At 49.9% G+C, this 21304-nt stretch overlaps 1 protein-coding gene across 1 annotated transcript in view; it reads left to right on the plus strand.

Annotated features, from left to right (window-relative positions):
• Positions 1-3012: 3012 nt before the first annotated feature.
• PRDM6 (PR/SET domain 6) overlaps positions 3013-21304 on the plus strand; it is a 99179-nt gene continuing 80887 nt past the window's right edge. The window contains exons 1-3 of the mRNA XM_084881381.1: positions 3013-3377; positions 3889-4477; positions 13732-14039. Of these exons, the coding sequence (XP_084737507.1) occupies positions 3904-4477; positions 13732-14039 (882 nt within the window). The 5' untranslated portion in view covers positions 3013-3377; positions 3889-3903. The remainder of the gene's footprint in view (positions 3378-3888; positions 4478-13731; positions 14040-21304) is intronic.

Here is a 21304-nt window from a genome sequence, read left to right on the forward strand (position 1 = left end):
CTGCTCCTTCCCGCCCCTTCCTCCCAGCTCTGACCTCCAGCTCCCGCCTTCCCTCCGGGCTGAGGGTACAATGGGCTTCCTAGGATAATTTTTCGGGCGGGGGGGGGGGGAAGAAATTGCTGGGGAAAATGATGAATTTGGATAATTTATCGATGCTGGCACCTCTTCCCACCTGTTTTATTTTAGAGGCATTAATCAATGAAGAAAAACACCACCGTGTCCCCCACGTTTGCATTCAATACACTCTCACTCCTTACTTATTCCTCTGGAACAAATTCCCAGCAAATATTCACTCATCGATTGGGGAGCGATGGATTTTTATAAAGGTTTGATCGCTTCCTAAGTGGTCGAAATGATTTGTTTCCGCGGTCGCCCTCTAAGGAAGGAAAAGGCCAGCAGATTTGAGGGGTGCATGTCCTGATGGTCCGTGGGCTCACTTCCTAAGAACCCCTGAGACTGCCAGGCCGGCGGTGACCGAGCCAGCCCAGGATCTGCGGGGTGGGGGTGAGTGGGGTGCGTCGGGGCAGCCCTCAGCAGTGCAGGGTGGAGTGGGGGAAGAGAGCGCAGAACTCCGCCGGCCAAGCCCGCTGCCTCTTGTCTGGGTGGTCACTGGAAAGGCGCTGAGGATGTTCGGGCCCCAGTTACACTCCCCTCCACAGCTTCCTTACTCGTGAGCTCCTGGATTCCCCACCTTCTGAGCGCCCCATAGAACTCTGGCCCACCTCCTGCACACGAGCTCCCTAAAGCCTCCGGTCTCCGAGACCCGCTTTCGCCAGGGGCCACGGAGAGTCCTGGAACTGGCAGTTCTGGAACACCACACAATGGGCAAGAAGGCTCCGCTACAGGCTCTTCTCCAGCAAAAAAAGGGGAGCCTCCAGGCCCCCCTGGTGTCTGTCCGGGCAGAGGCTTGGCTAGGGTGAGCAGGAAAGTGTACTCGGAGCCTCCCTGACCAGGGTTTGGGTCTGCCTCCATCACTCACTAGTGACGTGACCTAGGTAACCTACCTAACCTTGCCGAGCCTCAGTGCCCCCCTCGGAGTGTTGGGGTTGATGATAATGCCTCCCCCCCCCCCCCGTGGATGGGCAGACTACACGCTCTGGAGGCGCCTACCCATGCCTGGCGCGTGGGAAGTGCTCACCCACCGGTCCGCTAAGGATGCCGGGGCGCCCACAGCATGAGGCCTGGGAAGCAGTTGCTTATCACTAGTTCCTCAAGTTCCCGAGATTTTCAAGTGTGTTTGGGGGTGGACAGTGGGGGGGGGGGGGGGGGCGAGCACTCATTAAACAGCCGGCTTGGGCAGAAACAAGAAGGCAGCGGGGCGCTGCCCCAGAATCTAAGCTCCCATCCCCCCCAACCCCCCCTCCGGTGTTCCTGGTCTTTCCGAGAACAGAATAGTCTCCGTTTCTCCGCTGTGAACCTGGAGAGTGTGAGAAAGAGAGAGAGTTTGTCCCTCCTCTCTGGTGGCCCAACAGCCACTGCAGTTCTGGGAGCAGATTCATTGAAAGGGGCCCGCCCGGAGCTCCATCCTCTCGGTCCGATGAAGCCCAGGGAGCCCGCCGCCCGGTGCGCCTCCATGTCCGCGGCGCCGCGGGCTTTCCCTCGTGGGGTCTGCCTTCGACCTGGGGACTATCCATCTGTCCAGGGATGACTGATGGCCTTGTCGCTACCACGCCAGTTAAAACATTTTCAGTCCAACCCCGTTCCGAAGGGCATAGAGGCTTCTTGCGTGAGAGCCGGACCAAGTCCAAACAGCGCGTTTCCCAGGCTCAGAGAGACAGAAAGAAGCGAGCGGAGCGCAGGACAGGGTGGCTGGTAACTGCTTAGAGCGGCGGGTGTGAAATAAGTTGGACAAAGACAAATGCCATTTCTCAGAGGTGTGTACAGAACTCCAGCGGGGGGGGGGGGGGGGGGGGGAGAGGAGGAGGAAGCGCCCAGCGAGTGCTGCCACTGCCTGGAAGAATTGGGGGTGGGGTGGGGTGTACTCATTTGTGTGAGGCTGCACGGGGATGGGATGAGCGGGCGTGGACCGAGGCGCTGGGTGGGCACGGTGGTGGGTTGGGACTGTGCTTCCACGCTGCCCCTCCGCCCGCTAGGTTTTGGGGCTAGAGATCTATGCACCCCTCACCCCCACCCCCGCAGTCCCTGGCACCCAAAAGAGGACCAGCCTCCCGCCGGTCCCGGGGCAGTTGTAATAGACAGAGCTCTGGATACTTGCCTCAGATCCAACGAGGAGGAGGAGGAGGAGCGAGACCCCCAGGAAGACAACTCGAGCGCGAGTGGGCTGAGCGCTGGGCACGTGGGACTCCGTCCGCCGCAGCCGCCTCCTAGGCCGGCGGCCGGGCTCCAGCCCCGCAGGACCCGCCGCCCCTTGGAGACCCGCCGTCTCCGGTATCCCAGCTCCTCACAGCCGGCCTCCTCCGCTGGGGACCAGGGCTCATTCCCCCGTGCAACCCGCCCCGCCCCCACCTCCCGGTTTGTGTGGGAAGTTGCTCTGCGGGTTCGTGGACGCTGGACCCAGCAGCACCCCTCGGGACACGGAGCCCGGCCACAGCTCAGACCCCGTCCCGGGAATGGGCTCACCGGCCCGGCCGAAGCCGCCTTCCGGACGCGGACCCCCGCGCGCGTGCGGAGATCATTCCGGTCTCCGCGTTCCCATCGGGGCGGAGCGCGGTACCTAGAAAAGACACATCAGGGGCAGAAAGAGACAACAGGCGCGGAGACGTCACACCCCCCCGTTCCCCCCCCCCCCAAAAAAAATGAAGTCGGAGGTGGGACAGCAACGGAGGAGGCATCCGTGCAGGAAAGGCGCACGGGCAGTCTGTGGACCCAGCCGAGTTAGAACTTCCTTCTTCCCTCCCCTTCGTTCTCCTGGCCTGCCTCCCGCCCCTTCCCTTCTCCCCCCACCCCTCCCCCGCCACGCCACCCCATCTCTCTCTCTCTCTCTCTCCCTCTCTCTCTCTCTCTCTCTCTCTCTCTCTCTCTCTCTCTCTCTCTCTCTCTCTCACACACACACACACACACACACACACACACACACACACGCACACACACGCACACACACGCATACACACACCCTTGTGTTTGGTGCTGTCGTAAAACCCACGTGTCCAGCCGGGAGGCTGCCAGAGCGCGGAGCCAAGCAGCCCGGGCGCAGCGGCCGGCCGAGCGCAACCGCCCGCCGGGGCTCCGTCCCACGCGCGGCTCCGCTCGCTGCCCGCGCCCCCCGCGGCCTCCGTAGCCGCGCTCGCGGCCGGCCCTCGGGTCTCCCCTCCCGCGCCGCCAGGGGCATGTAGCGCCCCGGGGTGCACGCGCTCCCGCACGGGGTTCCCGAGACACACGCACCCGCGCACCCGCCGCCGGCGGCTCCGAGTTTCCAGGTAAGACGAGGCTCCCGCGGGGCTGAGTGTCCGGGGCCCCCGGGATGGGAGGCCGGAGGTCCCTGGCGGGGGCGAAGGCGGGGGGCGAGGCTGACCCGCCTCCTAGCGCCGGGGCCGGAGCGGCTCGGACGCCGCGCCACTCCGGCCGGGGTTGGCTCCGGGGGCGGCGGCCGCGTCTCTCAGCCGAGCTCTGCGGGGACGCGCCTCGGCTCCGGGCTCCGGGCTCGGGCGGTGCGGGGTGGGAGCCGGGCGTGCGCCTCCAGCTGTGAGGCCGGGCGGCGTGGATCCTGCGCCCGGCTCGCGGCGCGGCGGCCTCCGAGTAAACTTTGCGCCCCGGCGGAGTTGGGAGGAAGGAGCCGCCGAACCGGGCGGGCTGCTGCCGGCTACGCCAAGGGCTGCGTGCGGCTCCCGCTCCGGGGTCTCGGCGGCTGTCCCGCCCGCCCCTCTCGCAGCACAGGCTCGGGGCCCGGCTCACACGCACCCTCCTCTCTGCCCCTCTGCCCCCTCCCAGCGTGAGGCATCGGACATGCTGAAGCCCGGAGAGCCCGGCGGCTCGGCCTTCCTCAAAGTGGACCCCGCCTATCTGCAGCACTGGCAGCACCTCTTCCCGCACGGCGGCGGCGGCGGCCCTCTCAAGGGCGGCGGGGCCGCGGGGCCCCTGGGCGCGCCGCAGCCTCTCCAGCCGCCGCCGCCGCCGGAGCGCGCGGAGCCCCCGCCGGACAGTCTGCGCCCGCGGCCCGCCTCGCTCTCCTCCGCCGCCTCCACCCCGGCCTCCTCCTCCTCCACCTCGGCCTCCTCCGCCTCCTCCTGCGCCGCCGCCGCCGCCGCCGCCGCCGCGCTGGCGGGTCTGTCGGCGCTGCCCGTGGCGCAGCTGCCGGTGTTCGCGCCCCTGGCCGCCGCCGTGGCCGCGGAGCCGCTGCCCCACAAGGACCTGTGCCTGGGCGCCGCCGCGGGCCCGGGGCCCTCCCAGTGCGGCGGCGGGGACGGCCGGGGCGCCCCGCGCTTCCGCTGCAGCGCGGAGGAGCTGGACTATTACCTGTACGGCCAGCAGCGCATGGAGATCATCCCGCTCCACCAGCACACCAGCGACCCCAACAACCGTACGTAGTAGCCGCAGCCCGCGCTCCCGGGGCGCCGGCGCCGTCCGGGGCGGGCGCCCGTCGGGGAGGCGGGTCGGACGGACGAGAGGGACCCCGGGTGGCGGACCGGTCCAGGCGGCGGGCCCGCGCCTCCCGGGGCTCCAAAGGTTTCCTGCCGCCGTTAGAGGAGGACGGAGAAGGGATGGGGGTTCCCGGCTGGCACCTCGGGGTTACCTCTTCCCTTTCCGCTCATCCTCTGCTCCGCAGCCCCAAGTCCGGAGGACTGGAGTCGCCCGAGGGCCCGTGCTTTCCGATCCCCGTCCTCCCCGCGGGACGGCGCCCGGGACGGCCGGCTCCAGGCAGCGCGCGACGGGGAGTCCCAAGAACCAGCTGGCCTGGCTCTGGGGGTGGGGTGTGGTGGGGAGGGGGACAAGATAGGGACACGGAGTTTTGTGGGGAGCGTGGGTTCCAGGGCTCGCTTCTCCTCTCTGTCCTGCTTCTTGGGGTTAACTGCCAGTTCGTTTTCGGGCTGCAGGATTGTCTAGGACTCGGGAGCGGCCGGGCGCTGCTGGCTGGCCTGGCCTCCCGGGATTAGGAGTTTTGGATAATTCTGGGTCAGTTTCTCCAGCAGGCAGGCATTATTCTTAGGTCTGCCATTTATTTAGAAAAGCAAAATGCCAGCTGCTTAGTGAGAAATTCTCCGCCTTCAGGACAGAGTTGTTCCATGCGGACCCCACATTCTCCTTGACCCCTTCAGACGTTCGCAATCCATAGCCGCGTTTGATGGCTTGGCTACTTGTAAAAATGGGGTGACAGTAATCTAGTTTAAGAAGCTCGCTCTCCTTGTCCCCCAACGAAATAGCAATTACCGAATTAAACTTCAGGTCTCGTCCAGCTTCGGTTCCTGTATTCATAATTTCAAACGCTCGTCCCAAGTATGGTTCCATTTTGAGGTTTTGAAGCAAGGCTCTCCATGAAGACCAAGCATGGTGTATTGCTTTATATCCGATTCTTTTTGGTAACTTCAGAAGTTGGGTTCTGTTTACACCTAACGTGTTCAGTACTAAATATACATCCAGAGACCTCGGGAGAGAACATTACATCAGGTTTAGAGAGTCAGATGGAAAGCAATACAGGATTTGAAAGATCAGCACTTACCATTTTCTTCCTTTCATTCCTTCATCTAGCCTCTGTGTGAGAATCACAACCATTTGTTATTATTCTATTTTTAATAAGTCCCTTCTTGGAGAATGGCTACCATTCCGTGAACTTTTTAATTCGTTGTACAAGCAAAATCCCTCCTGGTTGTAATTATTAGAAGGGCTCCCAAAGTCAGTACTTTGATGAAAAAGCACGAGGCATGAGCCTGGTGGTTAAAGTTGTATTAATCTTTTCATAATGGAGGGCGGTAATTGGTCTAATGGAGATCATTATTACTAACAAAAAGAGCAGTTGCCTTTACTCTTTTCCTCCATAGAAGCTGGAGGCAAAGTACTGGTTTAGAAGGAGGGCTTCCACAGATGCTTGCATTTCAGAGTTGCAGAAAATATTTAACAATTATATTGTCTTAATGGGTTTTTAAAAATATTTCTCTCCTACTGAATTTGAATGTGTAGCTTACAAAGCATTTTTTTTTTTTTTTTTTTTTTTTTTTTAGTGTGAGTTAAAAATATTTTTCTTTGGAAAAGGCATTTCTTACCGCTAAGTGTAAGTGTAGCCACTGTGGGCTGACAGTGCTTCACGGAGCTCACAGTTTCTCTTCTGAACGAAAACAGTGCCGGGAAAGACACCGGGCAACCTGCTCCGAAGCCCTGGCTGTGTGTGGAGCTTCCTATACTGTTTACAATTCGGTCTTGAGATTCACTGTATTCTCACCAGAGGAAGAATTGGGTTAGGTCCCTAATTAATATATGGTTCTTTGAATCACTTTACTGCCTAGCTAACTTTTTTCCCCCTATGGCCGGAGGAAAGGAAGTATGATTTATTTAAATTCTATTGTGTTAGTCTTTTGGTATATCCTTTGGAGTCTAATGGATCGCTTTAATATGCAAAGTGCATGAGAAAAGATGGAGGGGAAAAGGAAGTCAGACCGTCCTACTAGAGTCACACTTCACATTGCTCCCTAATTAAAGGGCAGTTGAGAAAGAAAATAGCAGGGGTCGTCGCTCTGTGTAATGCTGGGAGACCAAGTCTCCTTTCTGGGCAAGCAGAGGCATTTGTTTTAAACCAGAGGATGTGTTTTACAAAGATGAAGTGGGAAGTAATTGAGTTTAATCTAACTAGGGGCTCAACGATCAGAAATGCAAAGGATGGGAGACTGTTTCCCTAGGCTGGGGAAGTTGGTATATTTGTTACTTGCCCAGGTGTATTTGGGTGGGTATGGGGGTGGGGGAGGTGAGAGGCAGGGCAAAGGGAAACACCCATTCATTTATGACCGAGAGAGATCCCCAGTTTTCCATTCCATCTTTTGCCATTTTCTAAAAGAACGCTGCGAGGAGACCACTTTGCATTGAGTATAGTTTTTCTCTTTTTCTTACAAGGCTCGGAAAGGGACCTCCTCACTTCTCTAATCCCCACAGAAGAGTAACAGTTTGCCTGGGATCAGCAACCCACTAAGGCATGTGAATCAGTAACAGTAGTCTCACCATGAAACTTTATTGGCATCTATGGCAAAGGCCATAGCGCAAGGTCTTCTAGCTCTCTTTCCCTCCCCCTCCCCCCTCCCCCCAAAAAGATTTAAAAGCAGCAGAAACCATGCAAGCTAGGTGACGGAGCTGTTCCATTATATGTCTGATATCCAACTCCATGTATCCCATTTATTCTAGGGTTGACGCACACTTTCCACCGAAGCTCTGAATGCTTAGCTGCCTCTTCTTTCATCTCTGTAAAGTCCGGTGGGGCAGTGTGTGGTATAATTGGGGGGTGGGACCCTTCCTTCCTCTTCTTGTCTTCCTGCCCTCATTGCTGCTGGGTTGCCTGAAGCCACTGGTTCCCCCAGGCTGTGTCAGTGGCCTCTTCTCAGGTTCCGGTGCCTTGCTTGAAACCCTGTCACTACTTCTTGGAAGGTGGAAAGAGCCCCGGGGCTGCGCCTGGGATCTGTGTTTGTGTGGCCAGGCTGGGCCGGCTAACTTGGCATACCTTTTTTGGGCGCTGCTCTCTTCTGTACCAGACTAGCGCTAAGGACCCCACCCAGTTTCTTGTACCAGGACATTCTGCAGCTTTCCCAGCAGAAGGTCTCCGTCCCCTCCTGGGTCAGCGGAGTCCTGCTACCCAGGGAACAGCACCAGGAACAGCAAGGGCCCAAGGCTTTCCCGTTGGTAGTGCCACCCTTTCCAAGAGTTTGGGGAGAGTGTCCAGGGGGGAGAGAGAGAGAAATCTGCACCCAACACTGTTTTGTCTGTTTGGGAGTCAGGGTAAGAGGTAGAGATGAGTGAGTATTTTCTGACATTCCCTAATCTCTTCCCACCCAGTTGGGGAAAAGAATGGGTCCCGTTTAGAAAGCGTCCGGGGCCGAGTCACCCACCAGCAAGCTTTTCTGCCACAAGGCACCCTCTGCACTCCTGAGTCCCAGCTGCCCATGGCCAGCTAGTGGCTTAGACTCCAGACCTGGTCCCTGGCGGGAGGGAGGATGGGCATCAGTGTGTGGGTTTGGGTGTTTCATAGTTCCCTTTTCTCTTTCCCCTCTTTTCTGTGTGCAGGCCCAATCCCACCCCATAACACGCATGATTTAGTTATTTTACATCATTCCTTATCTCGCGCCCTGAAACTGAACATAGAGCCATATATTAGATTGAGGTTAGAAGAGGTGGCGACTGTTTATTTAAGGTGATAAAATGGTCCATCAGCAGTAATCTCCATCGATATGTGCCACCAGGAGATGAAGGATGAGGGGACAAGCCACAATTAATTGCCCTATAGTTTTGTAGGAGCGAGTGGAGCCAGCCCAGACCCGCTTCGATCTCTTCTCGCGCCTCCTATTCATCATCTCCGCCTGGTATATGGCGGCTTCGCAGGGGCAGCGCTGCGCGGTTTATCTCCATGCAATATTCTCTCACCGCACACATGGGCGCCCCCACTTCATTTATAAATACAGGTGTGGGGAGACTAGTAAAATCCACATTTCCTCTTTCCCTCTTTCTTTCCCTTCCCATTTTGTCTCTCTCTCCCTTGGCCCCAGGGTCCAGCTGGCCGGCCCAGCCTCAGCCAGGCTGAGCTTGGAAAACCCAAGCCTCCATCTGAACTTGGCCAGGAGCTTTAAACTCGCCTCCAGAGAGTCCTCCAGTAGGTTCGATGGCAGCTGGGCTTCCCCTAGGGCCCAGCCACAACCGGATCCCTTTCTGGTGGCTGGGCTAACTCACTGGCCTCCGGATCTGCTGAGGAGCCTGGAAGACCCCTGCCGGGTGGAGGAGAACAAGGCCTAGGAAGGGTCTCCGGACTTCTGTGGCCTTGCAAAAAAGCCCTGTGCTGGTAGGAAGAGGGTGAGGCCTTCAAAATGCACACTGGGTTGGGGGGCTCCAGGTCGCAGCCCCACTGCTCCCTGCATACTTCGCCCATAACCAGTTGCTGCCCTTAACCAGTTGCTGCTGGAGGGCCGGAGAGAGTGCTGTCTGGATGTGAACTCTGGTGCAGGAGGTTACCAGCTACCCAGCTGGGACTGCTCTCTGTCCCTGCGGCCAGCCTCCCCAAAATGCAGCAACTATTCCCTCCGTTGCCACACCCAGAGCACACTAGAGGCTTGCCAGCAGGCGGCAATCCTGGGGAAGAGCCATCAAGCAGGGATCAATGGGTGCTGCCCCCACTGCCCTGGGCCTGCAAGACTGAGGGCAGCGGCCTCCGTGGTGGTTGGGGAGGATTCACAGTCCTGCAGTTACCTCTGCCTTTGTGGGGGAGGCAGTGGGGACAGATTTTCACCTGCTCCTTGGTTCCCTTTCCAGAGGATCAATGGAGGCTGCCTGTGCCTGGGCTTGGGGGAGGGGGGGGGGTGTCCAAGCTCCCTTTTGCCCACACAGGTCTTTGGCCTCTCCAGACACTAAAATGAAGTCCAAAAGGTTTTATATTTTACTTTTCCTAAAACAACAAAAAATGAAAATACCTAAACCAAAACCCTATGGCCTGTTCCCCCCCCCCCCCCATATAGATTTATTTTCAATTACAAAAGTAAAACATCCAAACCATACAAAGGCTATGAAATGAAGAGTGAAAGTCTGCTCCTCACTCCCCTTGGCCTGGCCTCCTGAAGCCAGGAGGTGAGGGAGTCTGTAACTTAGTAACACCTCATTCCCTTATTCAGAAACCCGTAGCAAGGGCCTTCACAGACCTATTCAAGATAGAAAAGCGAGCACGATTGCTTATATTTCTGATACTAAAATGGCATTTCAGAGGGTATTATTATATTTCTCACAGTTATAGAAAACCCTTTATGATTAATAACTATGAACTTGTAGAAAGCTTACCCTGATTTTAAGAGAAAGTAAGAACCTTTATTTACCCCCTCTTTATGAATTCAAATAGGCTTGTATTATGGATTGCTTGGCATGGAATGCTGTGTGTAATATATGTAGTGTGTGTGAGAGAGAGAGGAAGAGAGAGAAAGAAAGAGATAGATGATACATAGATAGATAGATAGATAGATAGATAGATAGATAGATAGATAGATAGATTTGGGCATTTAGCTCACTTCTCCCTCAAACCTTTTCATGTAGGTGTTCATGGCTTGCTGTCTAGAAAACACTGCTAGAATGTTTGTCTACTTGTGCCACGTTTGTCAACCCCTAGTAATAATTTACTTGTTTTAAACATCCTTAAGCCTCTTTGGGACTCCAAGACATAAGTCAGAAACCAAATGTTTTCAATGACAGAGCTGGTATGTTAAAACAACAACAACCCAGTAACATTAGAATATAAAGTATTTTGCTGCAATTGGTCAACTTTTCTGACAGAATATTTTGCTAAAGCACAAAGTGGTTTATAAATTCAGAAGACTCATGCTGGGTGAACTAGTTACAGTGGACTGGCCTTGCCTACTCTCCTGTGGACCTAAACATTGTCATCTTCTATTTAAATATATTTTATTGATTTTGTACAGAGAGGAAGGGAGAGAGATAGAGAGTTAGAAACATCGATGAGAGAGAGTCATTGATCAGTTGCCTCTTGCACACCCCCTACTGGGGATATGCCCGCAACCAAGGTACATGTCCTTGACTGGAATCGAACCCGGGTCCCTTCAGTCCCCAAGCCGACGCTCTATCCATTGAGCTAAACCGGTCCCGGCAAACATTGTCACCTTCTAAGTACTGGGAGAGCCTCAGCTTTTCCCTCTGCAAATGCTACTAAGTTTTTTTCCAACCTCCCCCGGAGACAATGAAACTTAAGTTGAAGAGAGAGCCTTAGAGGACTTCTTAAAGAAAGGACTGTGTATCATGTATAACAAATATTAAGATTGTGCTTGTTTGGGGGGGGGGAGGGGTTGTGGCTGAAGTTAGTACTTTTGCTCCTTACGTTATTACTGATATAGTTGGTGAGACGTTCCATGTTGTGGAGCTATTGGAACTTGACAGAATCCCTACTGTGTACTGTTAGGGGAATGAGTACTAAACACTTTGGCTTCTCAGCCTGTTTCATTGAGCCAATCAGAAAGGGACAGTCAGTTAATAAAAAACTGGGGGTGATTTATTTATGGATATATTGCATTTGTTTAGTCATTTGTTTTAAGCTATTTTTGCTAAGGTGATGAAAGGCCATCTCTGAAGTTAGATACCAAAACTGAAAATTATGGGCAATATCTATTTACTTTCCAATTTATTCTCTTACTTTATCCCAAAACTGAAGGGTGTGGGAAAGAGGGAGAGAAATGTCTGGAATTCAATCGGCGATTTTGTGGCCCCCAAAGAGTGATTTCAGTGAAATAATCCTATTGATTGAGTTTGGACATAAAATTCTCCCAGCTCTCATTAGTCTTCCTAAATCTCTGTAGTTTTGGAGGCTTTGGAGTCAGGCAGACCTGATAGTGAATCTTTCTCTACCAGTTTCTAGTTTCTGATCCATGATCAAGTTACACTGCTCAATTGCTTCATCTGCAAAATGGGAATCATGACATCTGGACAAGAGGGCGATTGTTTGGGTTAAGATAGGTAGGTGCCTGGAACATAGTTGGCACTTTTGTTTTTCTTTTCATTCCCCCTTTATTTAGAAGTTTTTATTTTCACGGTCAGAATCTCGAGAGGGTGTGTGAAGTGCATGTGTTCTGGAAGGGTTGATGTGTGGAGAATGAGAATGCCTTCTATCCAGGCCCTAAGGTCAAAAGCAGAGCCGGACACCGTCTTTTTACATTAGTTTATGTTGCTGGATGAGGGGGGCTTTGTGTGATGTTGGCCCAGTGGCGTGGACACATCACTCCCTGCAGAAACAGGTGGTTGTTTTTCACTTGAGGGGCCCGGGACACCTCCAAGAAGCTGCACTCCGAGGTCCTTTTATCCCCTGGGCTCTCTGGGGAGAAGTGGAGTAGCTGAACCAGGAGAAGCAGAACTGACTGGGTCCTTCTTTCCCTGAGATAGGATGCTGGCATAGTCTACCCTCAGCAGGCTGTGAAGCCAATGGCAAAACCAGGGTTCCCTTACAATGCTGGGTTTGAGGAAGCGTTCCTTCCTGGAAAGTTCTTCAGTGACTCCCTTTGCCACTAGTTCCTTGAGCGTTTTGTTTTGTTTTGTTTTGTTTTTGTCTGTTTTAGCATGAAGATGGCACACCCCGTGTGATCCATCAGCACTGGCTACGACCAAAGCCCAGCCCAGAGAAACCCCCAGGGCCACCTCCCACCCAGCACCTTTCCCCTGTGGGTACTGGCTCACTATCAGGCCCAGGGCCCCAGGGCTCCATGGCTGGGGGCGCCTCTGCTCCCCAAGGAGGCTGGGCCCGGGAGGGCGGGTCTGGCCAGCGGGCGCCTAGGAGGCTGTCTCCCCAGGCAGGTCTGCTGGGCTGGGGCGCAGACACGGCGGCTCCGCCAGGCCCATTAATAACCCGGAGGGCGCTGCGCTCCGACAGCACGGTCGCCGCAGGCCCTGCTCCCCGCGCGGCCGCCCAGCCTCTTACCTCCAGTTTGAGTGGAAGCACCCTGGGTGTCTACAGCCCGGGCCCCGGGGTGGGGGGTCCCTGCGAGCTGGGGGACATCGGAGAGAGACAGCTTCACAACAACTCGCATCGTCTGAGGCAGGAAGGATGGTAGCATTTGGCCGGGGCGTCCGCCGTCTGGGCAGGCGTGGGGGCCCTCTCCATGGAACCTGCGTACTGATCGTTAAAGACCCATTCATTACCCGATCGATCTCGTTACATTTGCTATTTTGTTTCTTTTTGGCTTCTGGGAAGAGCGGGCACGCGAGCATGGGCTCCCCTAACCTGCCGGGAACATCCCTCCTCCCCCCATCAGCCCCCGCCCGCCGGGCTGCAGCGCGGAGAGTGGGCGCTGCCAGGCGCTAGGGGACCCCGCGCTCCCCCCGCCCCGGGGTGGGTGGGTGGGGGCTGTGTCTGGGGCGCAGGCTCTGCCCCTGGGGCGCTGGAGTGGGGGCGTGGGGCCAGAGGAGTGGGAATGGCACTGCCCACCTGCACTAGTAACTTCTTTTAAATTTTTTTATTAAGATATTATATGTGTACATACCTTACCAACCCCCAACCCCCCTGCACTGGGGACTTTTAAAGTGTCTCCTATCCCCGTCAAAAGTGGCGAGCCCCATGTCTCCAGGCGACCCCTGTAAGAATCTCCCCTAGATATAGCAAACCGGCCAGAGACGGGCTTTCCGCCTCGGGCTTTTTCTTCCTGGTACAATCCACACCACTGGAAACACCTGATGGAGAGAACTCGCTCGCGGGAGCCGGGAGGCTCTGAGGGACCTGGAGGCGGAGGGGAGAGGGGGGGGGGGGGGGAGCTAGAAGCCGGGAGGGAGAAGAAGGCGCGAACCGTCGGTCCAGCTGAGACCACAGCGCCGCCACCGCCCACACCGGGCTCGGAAGGCATTTAGGGGTCCCCGGGGGGAGGGGGGGGGTTCTGACCCGATACCAGGCGGCTTTGGGTAAAGCGAATTCCAATGGGGCGATGTGGGTTCCCCTCTTCCCCTGCTCCCAGGAGCCTCCGCGCCCTCGCGCCTTCACCTCCCTCCCCTGCAGGTGGCTCCTGGGGTGGGGATGCTTTGGTGTCGGGAATGTACCCCAGGGTGGGCCGCTAGAGCTGCTGAGTTAACCTCTCCTTCCTCCCTCTTCCCTCCCTCCCTCCCGCGTGTCCCCGGCAGGTTGCGACATGTGCGCGGACAACCGCCACGGAGAGTGCCCCATGCACGGGCCGCTGCACTCGCTGCGTCGGCTGGTGAGCACGGGCAGCGCCGCGGCCGCCGCGCCCCCGCCCGAGGTGCCCGAGTGGCTGCGGGACCTGCCGCGCGAGGTGTGCCTGTGCACCAGCACCGTGCCCGGCCTGGCCTACGGCATCTGCGCGGCGCAGAGGATCCAGCAGGGGACCTGGATCGGGCCCTTCCAGGGCGTCCTCCTGCCCCCGGAGAAGGTGCAGGCCGGCGCGGTGAGAAACACGCAGCATCTCTGGGAGGTAAGTCTGCCCGCCCGCAACCTCACGGAGCCGGAGAGTTGGGGCCGCCGAGAGTCTGGCCCTTGGAGGGTGGCAACTTCGGGGAGAACGTCCCTTGTTTTCTAGGATAGTGGAGAATAGACGTCTCTGGTCACGTAAATGCCTGGTGTTTGCACCCTGTGCTGTAATGATGCGAGGTGCTCCTCCTGACACAAAGGCAACCAAGCCAGGGACACAGGGCCTGCAGGTTTCCCAGGGTGGAATCCCTTAAGGAGCTTCGGTTGCAGCTGAGATGGATTTGGTCTTTGATATCCTGGCTTCTTGAGAGAAAGAGAAACCAGCTGAGGAGGTGGAGCAGAGGGCTTGGCCCTTGGGGGTGTGAGCTGGGTGAACTTTTTGTCCCATTCTAAGCTCTTGCAGTGTGTTGTTGAGGACTGGGCAAAAAGGAACATAAGCATAAATAGGGGGAAAAGAGTCAAGCTCATTTTTGTGAGATAAAAACAATTTTGTAAACACCGAATCTGAGAGACTGCAACATGTTTCATTCATAACTTTTTCAAAGTTCCCGCAGTGAGGAAATTGTAGTCTCTGAATCAGAAATCGCAAGTTCCAGTTCTTCTCTGTTCTCCTTTGCAGTACAGTGATGCAGTCTTCAAGAAAATAAAAAATTAAAACACAGGGACACTTTGTGACAATAACCCAGTTGAAGACAATGCTTCAATAGCACAATCTTACCTGACCCTATTATTTAAAAATAAACCATCTCTTTGAAAAAGGTTAACCAAAGCTTTCTCCCGAAGCGTCCTGGTTGGTTATTGAGGTCCACTCCTGCAGAGATAGACCCTTAGCCTGTAGGCCATGCCCCCACTAGTTAGCCACCTCCCACCCCTGGAGTTACTTATGAGATACAAGATGCTTACTCTTCAGGTTAAGACTTCTAGCATCTTGCCTGACCGAGGCCAGGCAATATAATGGAGTGCGAATAGCCAGAAAAGGAAGTTTCTGAGATGTCAGTGGCCAAGTTGGCATGGACCTTAGGGCTCCATTAATGGGTCATTTCTACAGCAGCTTGCCCCTCACACTTGGCTCAGTGGCCAGTCAAGATGATTATTTTCACTGTGAGCTGCCTCCTATTCACTAACTAAAACTCATGGGACTCAATAACCCAGTCATATTTTTTGCTGAGCCCTCATTCTGCCCAGCACTATGTCAGCCCTGGAGATACTGTATTGTGAAAAGCAGGGTATAACAAATATTAGGGGACCCAGCCTCCAGAACCCTTACATGACTTGGCAGTGGGATATTGAGGCCTGTGCCCCAAAGCTTCCATGGATGGGGAGGAGCTTAGAGTATGAGCTCACAGCCCAACACCCCAAGATGACCAAATAGGGGATATGAGCTACATATGCTATAGGGCAAGCATGTCAAACTAAAGGCTCACAGGCCTCATTTATTTAAATGAGGTCTGCAGCCCAAGAGCCATGAGTTTGACATGCTTGCATAGGGTATGAGCTAAGTTTCCTGCAGTTATCTACTGGTGCCCTGTGCCTGGCTCCCAGGTTTTATTTCACTTCTAAAGTGAAATTTAGTCCTTCTGAATAAGATTCTTAAATGAGGGGGAAAAAATAGTTGGGCATATTTATTTTACCAAATAGTGCTTTTTCTCTTTTTAACAGAAGTTTTTATAGGAAAAGAAGGCAGGAGAAAATGGGTTGGTATGGTACATTAGAGGCACGTTAGAAGTTAGAACTTTTGGACAGAAAAAAAAAAATGACAAGTGGAAAATAAAGCATCTGGTTTCATAATATTCCCCAGTTGTTTTTTGTTTCTAATTAATTGTAACCTCCAATGTGGTTTAAAGTTTATAAAAACACTTCTGGTCAGTTTTCATATTCCAGTGGTGTCATTTGGTACTCTAATACCATACAGTTAAAGATCTGCCAATACTTTTCTGAGGAAATTATGAAGCAGTTGTTCAGTGGTACAGATTTGCTCTATCTGAGACTGTTAAAAAGTGAACATTATTGCCCTTTGATGACTTGGGGTTAGAGTGCCAGGGGACAAATCCATAAACATGAAGAAAAAAAAAATCCTATAGTTTTAAGGTTTTTTTTTTTTTTTTTTTTTTTTTTTTTTTTGTGTGTGTGTGTGTGTGTGTGTGTGTGTGTGTTTTCCCCCCTAAATGGCTGTGGATGATTGGGATGTTGTCAGGAGACCACTATGCATGTGGAACATGGTTGATATATAATAAACTAAAAACATGGAGCCTTTCTTTTATTACCTTTACTTGTACTCGATGAAGTTTAAATTCTGTTTTAGTAAAGAGACTGGGAAATTTAATTAGGTTTTGTTGTTGTTGATACTTCAATAGACATAAAGTGAGTTTTACCCGTTGTTTGTGTGAGCTGAGTGTGTTGGGGGTGGTGATGCATAGAAGTGGTTCTGTGTTGTAAAAATGAGTTGCTTGGTGTATGCATTAATGATCTACAGGTCCCTTCTCCCAAGTCAGGGCAGTCTATTTGTTTTTATCATCTGTAGGAACAGTTAGAATAACACACGTTTAGGAGATTGAAGGGATATTAAATGCAGCCATGAAATGTATCAGTCTCCTGAGGGATCATGTAAAATGTAACTGACTGGGGCCAGGGAACTTAGAGTCGATGTCTGTTGGTAAGAAAAAGCTCTTTAATAGGTTTCAGATTTTTATTAGTATCATTTATTTTTAAGCATTGTGATTTATTATTTTTATGAAATGTGACTATTTGAATTAAGTTATATTTATAACAGAAGATTCTAAATGTTGGATTGTTCCTTAAATTTTATTCTTTCCTTTCAAACCTAATTCAGTTGTGAAAAATTTTAATCATTTTATTATTTATATTTAGAAAGAATCAGTAATTGGAATACACTGAAGGTCTATAGGAAATTTTGGCAATAATTATTTATTGTGTGACTCATGTAAAAATTATCCATTTTAAAAACACACTCTTTTAGATATCTTCCAGAATATCACATTGACATAAAGCAGATCTTTAAAAAAAATTAAAAGCAGTTGAATCATGACTATTTTATTTTAAAAGTCAACTGGAATCGTTTTTCTTTCTCACATTTTTTTCAAGTCACTTGCTGATGAAGAAATGTCTTTATATTTAGAGTTCAATACTCAGGTCCTGATGGATCTTACCAGGGTTACTTATCTTTATTTCAGTACAATAAATGGATTGCTAATCTTTTCCCGTCACTGTTTCCAAGTAGATGATGGATTTTTGTTTCGGTTTACAGTTCATTGTTTTTAGTATGGTTGTACTTTATTATACACATGAAGGCTTATTAGAGAAAACATCAGATTCACCTTTGTTACTTCTTTTGTATAATAATTAAAAGCTATATTTTCTTTGTAGAAAAATGACTTTTTAATATTTAACATACATCAGCTATGGAGAACTTGTTTGATTAGTTTGTAAGTGTGCTAACGTCTTTGTGTATAATCTTGGTTTTTAAGAATATAGCGATTTAAAGAAAGTTCAATATCATTCTGTTACCTTTAATATGTTTTGTCTTTTGTGAGTCTTTATGGGAAGTTCTGAGAGTTTTTCTTTTTTTAGCAATAAGTGACAGTATTTTTTTTTGTAATTTAAGGAGATTAATAAGCTAAAAGCCAAATTATTAATATTTTTTTGGCCAGTTTTTTTAAAAAATCAGAATTTTAATATGTTCTAATAATAAATTTAGATAGTTTAAAACAAAAACATTACAGGATGGATTAAATAATCACTTGCCTTGCTTACGTACATTTATTCCAACAAGACTTGAATGCATGACATATTTCTAGCTCTTTGGACGTAATGGGAAAAATCTTTCTGAATGTTTTGCAAAGAAAACATAGTCTTTCTCAGCAATTAGGTCTTATTGATGAGAGTGAGATAATTTTATCCTAATGTGTTTTCTAATAAAGAGGTGAAAAGGCACATTTGATTCCAACATTTATGAAAACATTATCTCAATTATTAATGTGCTCTTTTCCCTTTGAGATAAATTAATCTAGTTGCACATGGTTTCCCCTCTCTGTTTAACATCAGAATTTAATATGGCTGGACCTGAGGAATGTACACTGTATACTTAAAATTCTACTGGAATAAAATACGGAAGTTTAAAATAGTTACAGCTTAAGATAGGCCAGAATTACTTGGGCCTTTCAATTCAAAGTCTTATTTGACAAGAAATTTTAGCAATGATGACAAAATAAATTGTACTTATTTTCACCCTAAAAAAATTATTCTGCTAATTGAACTAATGTAATGACTAGTTAGGATTACAGTCAAGGTACTAGAAAGGGATTTAATTTTACAGAACCTGTTTTCCCTTTGCCTGAGTAAATTTGAGTGTCTCATTTTCACTTGTACTATGTGGACACTTCCATTATTTTTCTTCAGAAAATCAAAAGGGATAACATAATATGGTTCTCTTTGTGGTTTGATGTTGTGCCATAATATTTTAGATTTAATAAGAGTTTTGCTTTTAAGCAAATGGTCTATTTTTCATCATTAACATTTAAGTTAGGTCAAAAGACTTTAATGAAAACCAATATTAAAAATATATTACACATTGCTGCATGTTTATATTTCAAAACCATCATAGGTAATTGGTACTAGAAGGAAATGAATTGATTTTATATTTTAAACATATTTTATGTTTCTATAAATGACCCAATTCCATTTATAGTACTGTACCCATTTGTATGGATTTAGATGTTGAAACAAACTAATTATTTTAAATTAAAATAATTTTAAAATCAAATTAAAATCATTTAAAAAATTGTTCCAGTGATAGTACTGTAACTATATACTCCATATTTTGCTTTATAGATTTGGCTCAATTTGGCTTGACTCATCAAAACACCAGGGGGATAGAATTATGTGGCTGTCACCGTTATAGTGAAGTAAAAATTGTGTTTCTCAGTAATTTATCACTTAATACACTAGACTGCTTGTCAGCTTGGTTTTGAATGTGTCAGTTTTATGAAATCCAAATAATTTCTCCTTAAAAATAAACCATAGTAATGTTACTATTAAGTTTTAAATTATGCAGGGTGACAGCTGGTATATCTCTTTGGTTTTGCCTCATTTGATTTGAAGATGCCTTTTATAGTGGTGCCCATTTGATAGAGTGTGAGCATTTTGTAGTTTTACATAAACTGTAAAACCATCTGCTGCCTGTTGGAATGGTTTCCAGCATTGTGTTAAAAATCAAAACTTGATACTTAATTTGGCTTTGAGAGGAACCATGTTAAGTCTCATTCCTTTTAACTTATGCATCCCCCTGGACAGTGCCACCTTGGTTTTCTAAGTCCCAAAACGACTCTGCTAAAAAAAAAAAAAAAAAAAAAAAAAAAAAATAATAATAATAATAATTATAATAGCCATTTGGAAATTCTCATGCTAGTGAGGTTTCATCCAGATATGCACGTGACGCTACAGTGCATTATTTGCAAATGCTTTATAAAGAGTGATATGTTCTGTATCTCATTAGTCAGTTCAGTTTATCTATTGTTTACAGATTTCTTCTTTTATTGATAGCATTTATCCACATAAAGAAAATAATTCAAAGTATTTCTTGACTGCATATTTTCTTACAGCATATAATAAAAAAAAATTTTTTTTTCCAGACTGACTTAAAAGTAGGGTAGAGAAATTCAATTAGAGTCTCAGATGTTCCCGGATAGATGGGGTACCCCCCCCCCCCCCCCCCCCGCCCGCCCCCATGATTGCATGGCAGCAAGCGATCTGGTGAAAATGTGATTATGGCAACACTGGGTCTGAGAAGCCTGCAGGGGAGTCTTTATAGTTCAGTGCCAATTAAGGCAGTTTTAATTATTGGAGTAAATTTATTGTTATCTAGAAATCACTTGCAGTTGGAGTATAATACGATGGGTTTTAAAAAAATAAATACGAAAACTGCCTAGCAGCTAGCTGAGGAATCTCTTCCACAGTTATCAAAATTCTCTTTTCTCAGAGAGTGGATGCGCTGCGTTGATAGTGCAGGGGGAATGTTTTGCCGTTTTAAAGTCCGTGCACAGAACCGCTTTTAGACTGCCTTGCTCTGTCTTTTTCTTCCTTTCTTTGTAAGAATCGTATGTACTCCCAAGATTTCGTGCGTTCAGGCATTCCTTGTGTATTTACACAAGAAATACAGACTCCGGTATAACTACTTAGCATAAAAGCCAGAGAAGCCAGAGCAGAATATACTTTTCCTTGTAAGCATTTGCCACCTCACTCAGATAAGTTACAGAATTCCATTATCCAAATTGTTACACATGTGTGACAGAGGTTGACCTTTCGTCATGTCAATCCTTTTTGTGTAGGCCCCAGGCTCCAGCCTAATGGCTCAAACCCTGATTTACTCACTGTAATAAGGGCAGGAGGTCGAGCAATTGTCAGGCTGCCTGTTCGTACTCTTCTTGGAGCCTGGTTGAAGGCTGTTAACACAAAGCTTTTCAAAGTGAATTTACAACCAGCACCACTGACAGAGGCCAATCAGTGCACCATAAATGTCAGGTTAGTGAGATTGAGCAGTAAGTAAAGTACTGACAGCACACTATTGGCTGGAATCAATTGGCCAGGGTTTAACTGAAGAGAGCAATCTACGTGCGTGCGGCGGGCTCAGGGCGGGAGCTAAGTGTGCAGCCTCGGTTTCCACGGGCCCTCTGCAGGTTTACCCGTGAGCAGGAGCGCGAGGGTGGGGCGTCACCCATTTGCTTGGATGCATCCGCAATCATCCGTGTGGAAGTTGAGAGTGGCCGAACCTGCTGACGCTGAGGTGTGGGTGGTGTAAAAAAGTAAAACAAAACAAAACAAAAAAGCAGCCCAGGAAAAAAGGATCAACTTGGACAACATGGGGCTGTCAGAACTGGGGACACAACCAGTGCATTTCAGTTCAGGGGGATGTAATTTGTTCAGATTCTGAAACGAAAGCAGGGATTTCGGACTCGAGAGCACAGACTCGAGCCGGCTCTTAACGCTCTTGCTGAGGCTCAGCGGTATGAAACTTTCATGGAAGTCACTAATGAGTGATTATGGGCTGAGAGTCTGAATATCCATGAGATGTGGTTTCCCCACCAGACGGGATGTTTTTATCATTTCGTGTAATGACAGCCTGGACAACAATTCATTTAGCTCTGAAGGCATCAGCATTAAAATGGAGGAATCCATTAAGATGCTGTATGCAAGGATTTATAAATTAGGCAATTTCCTTGATTATTGCAATCATTTACAAAATTGATTGTTCCC

This window comes from Pipistrellus hanaki (genome assembly GCF_964339955.1).
Source record: "Pipistrellus hanaki genome assembly, chromosome: 4".
Classification (NCBI taxonomy): Eukaryota; Metazoa; Chordata; class Mammalia; order Chiroptera; family Vespertilionidae; genus Pipistrellus; species Pipistrellus hanaki.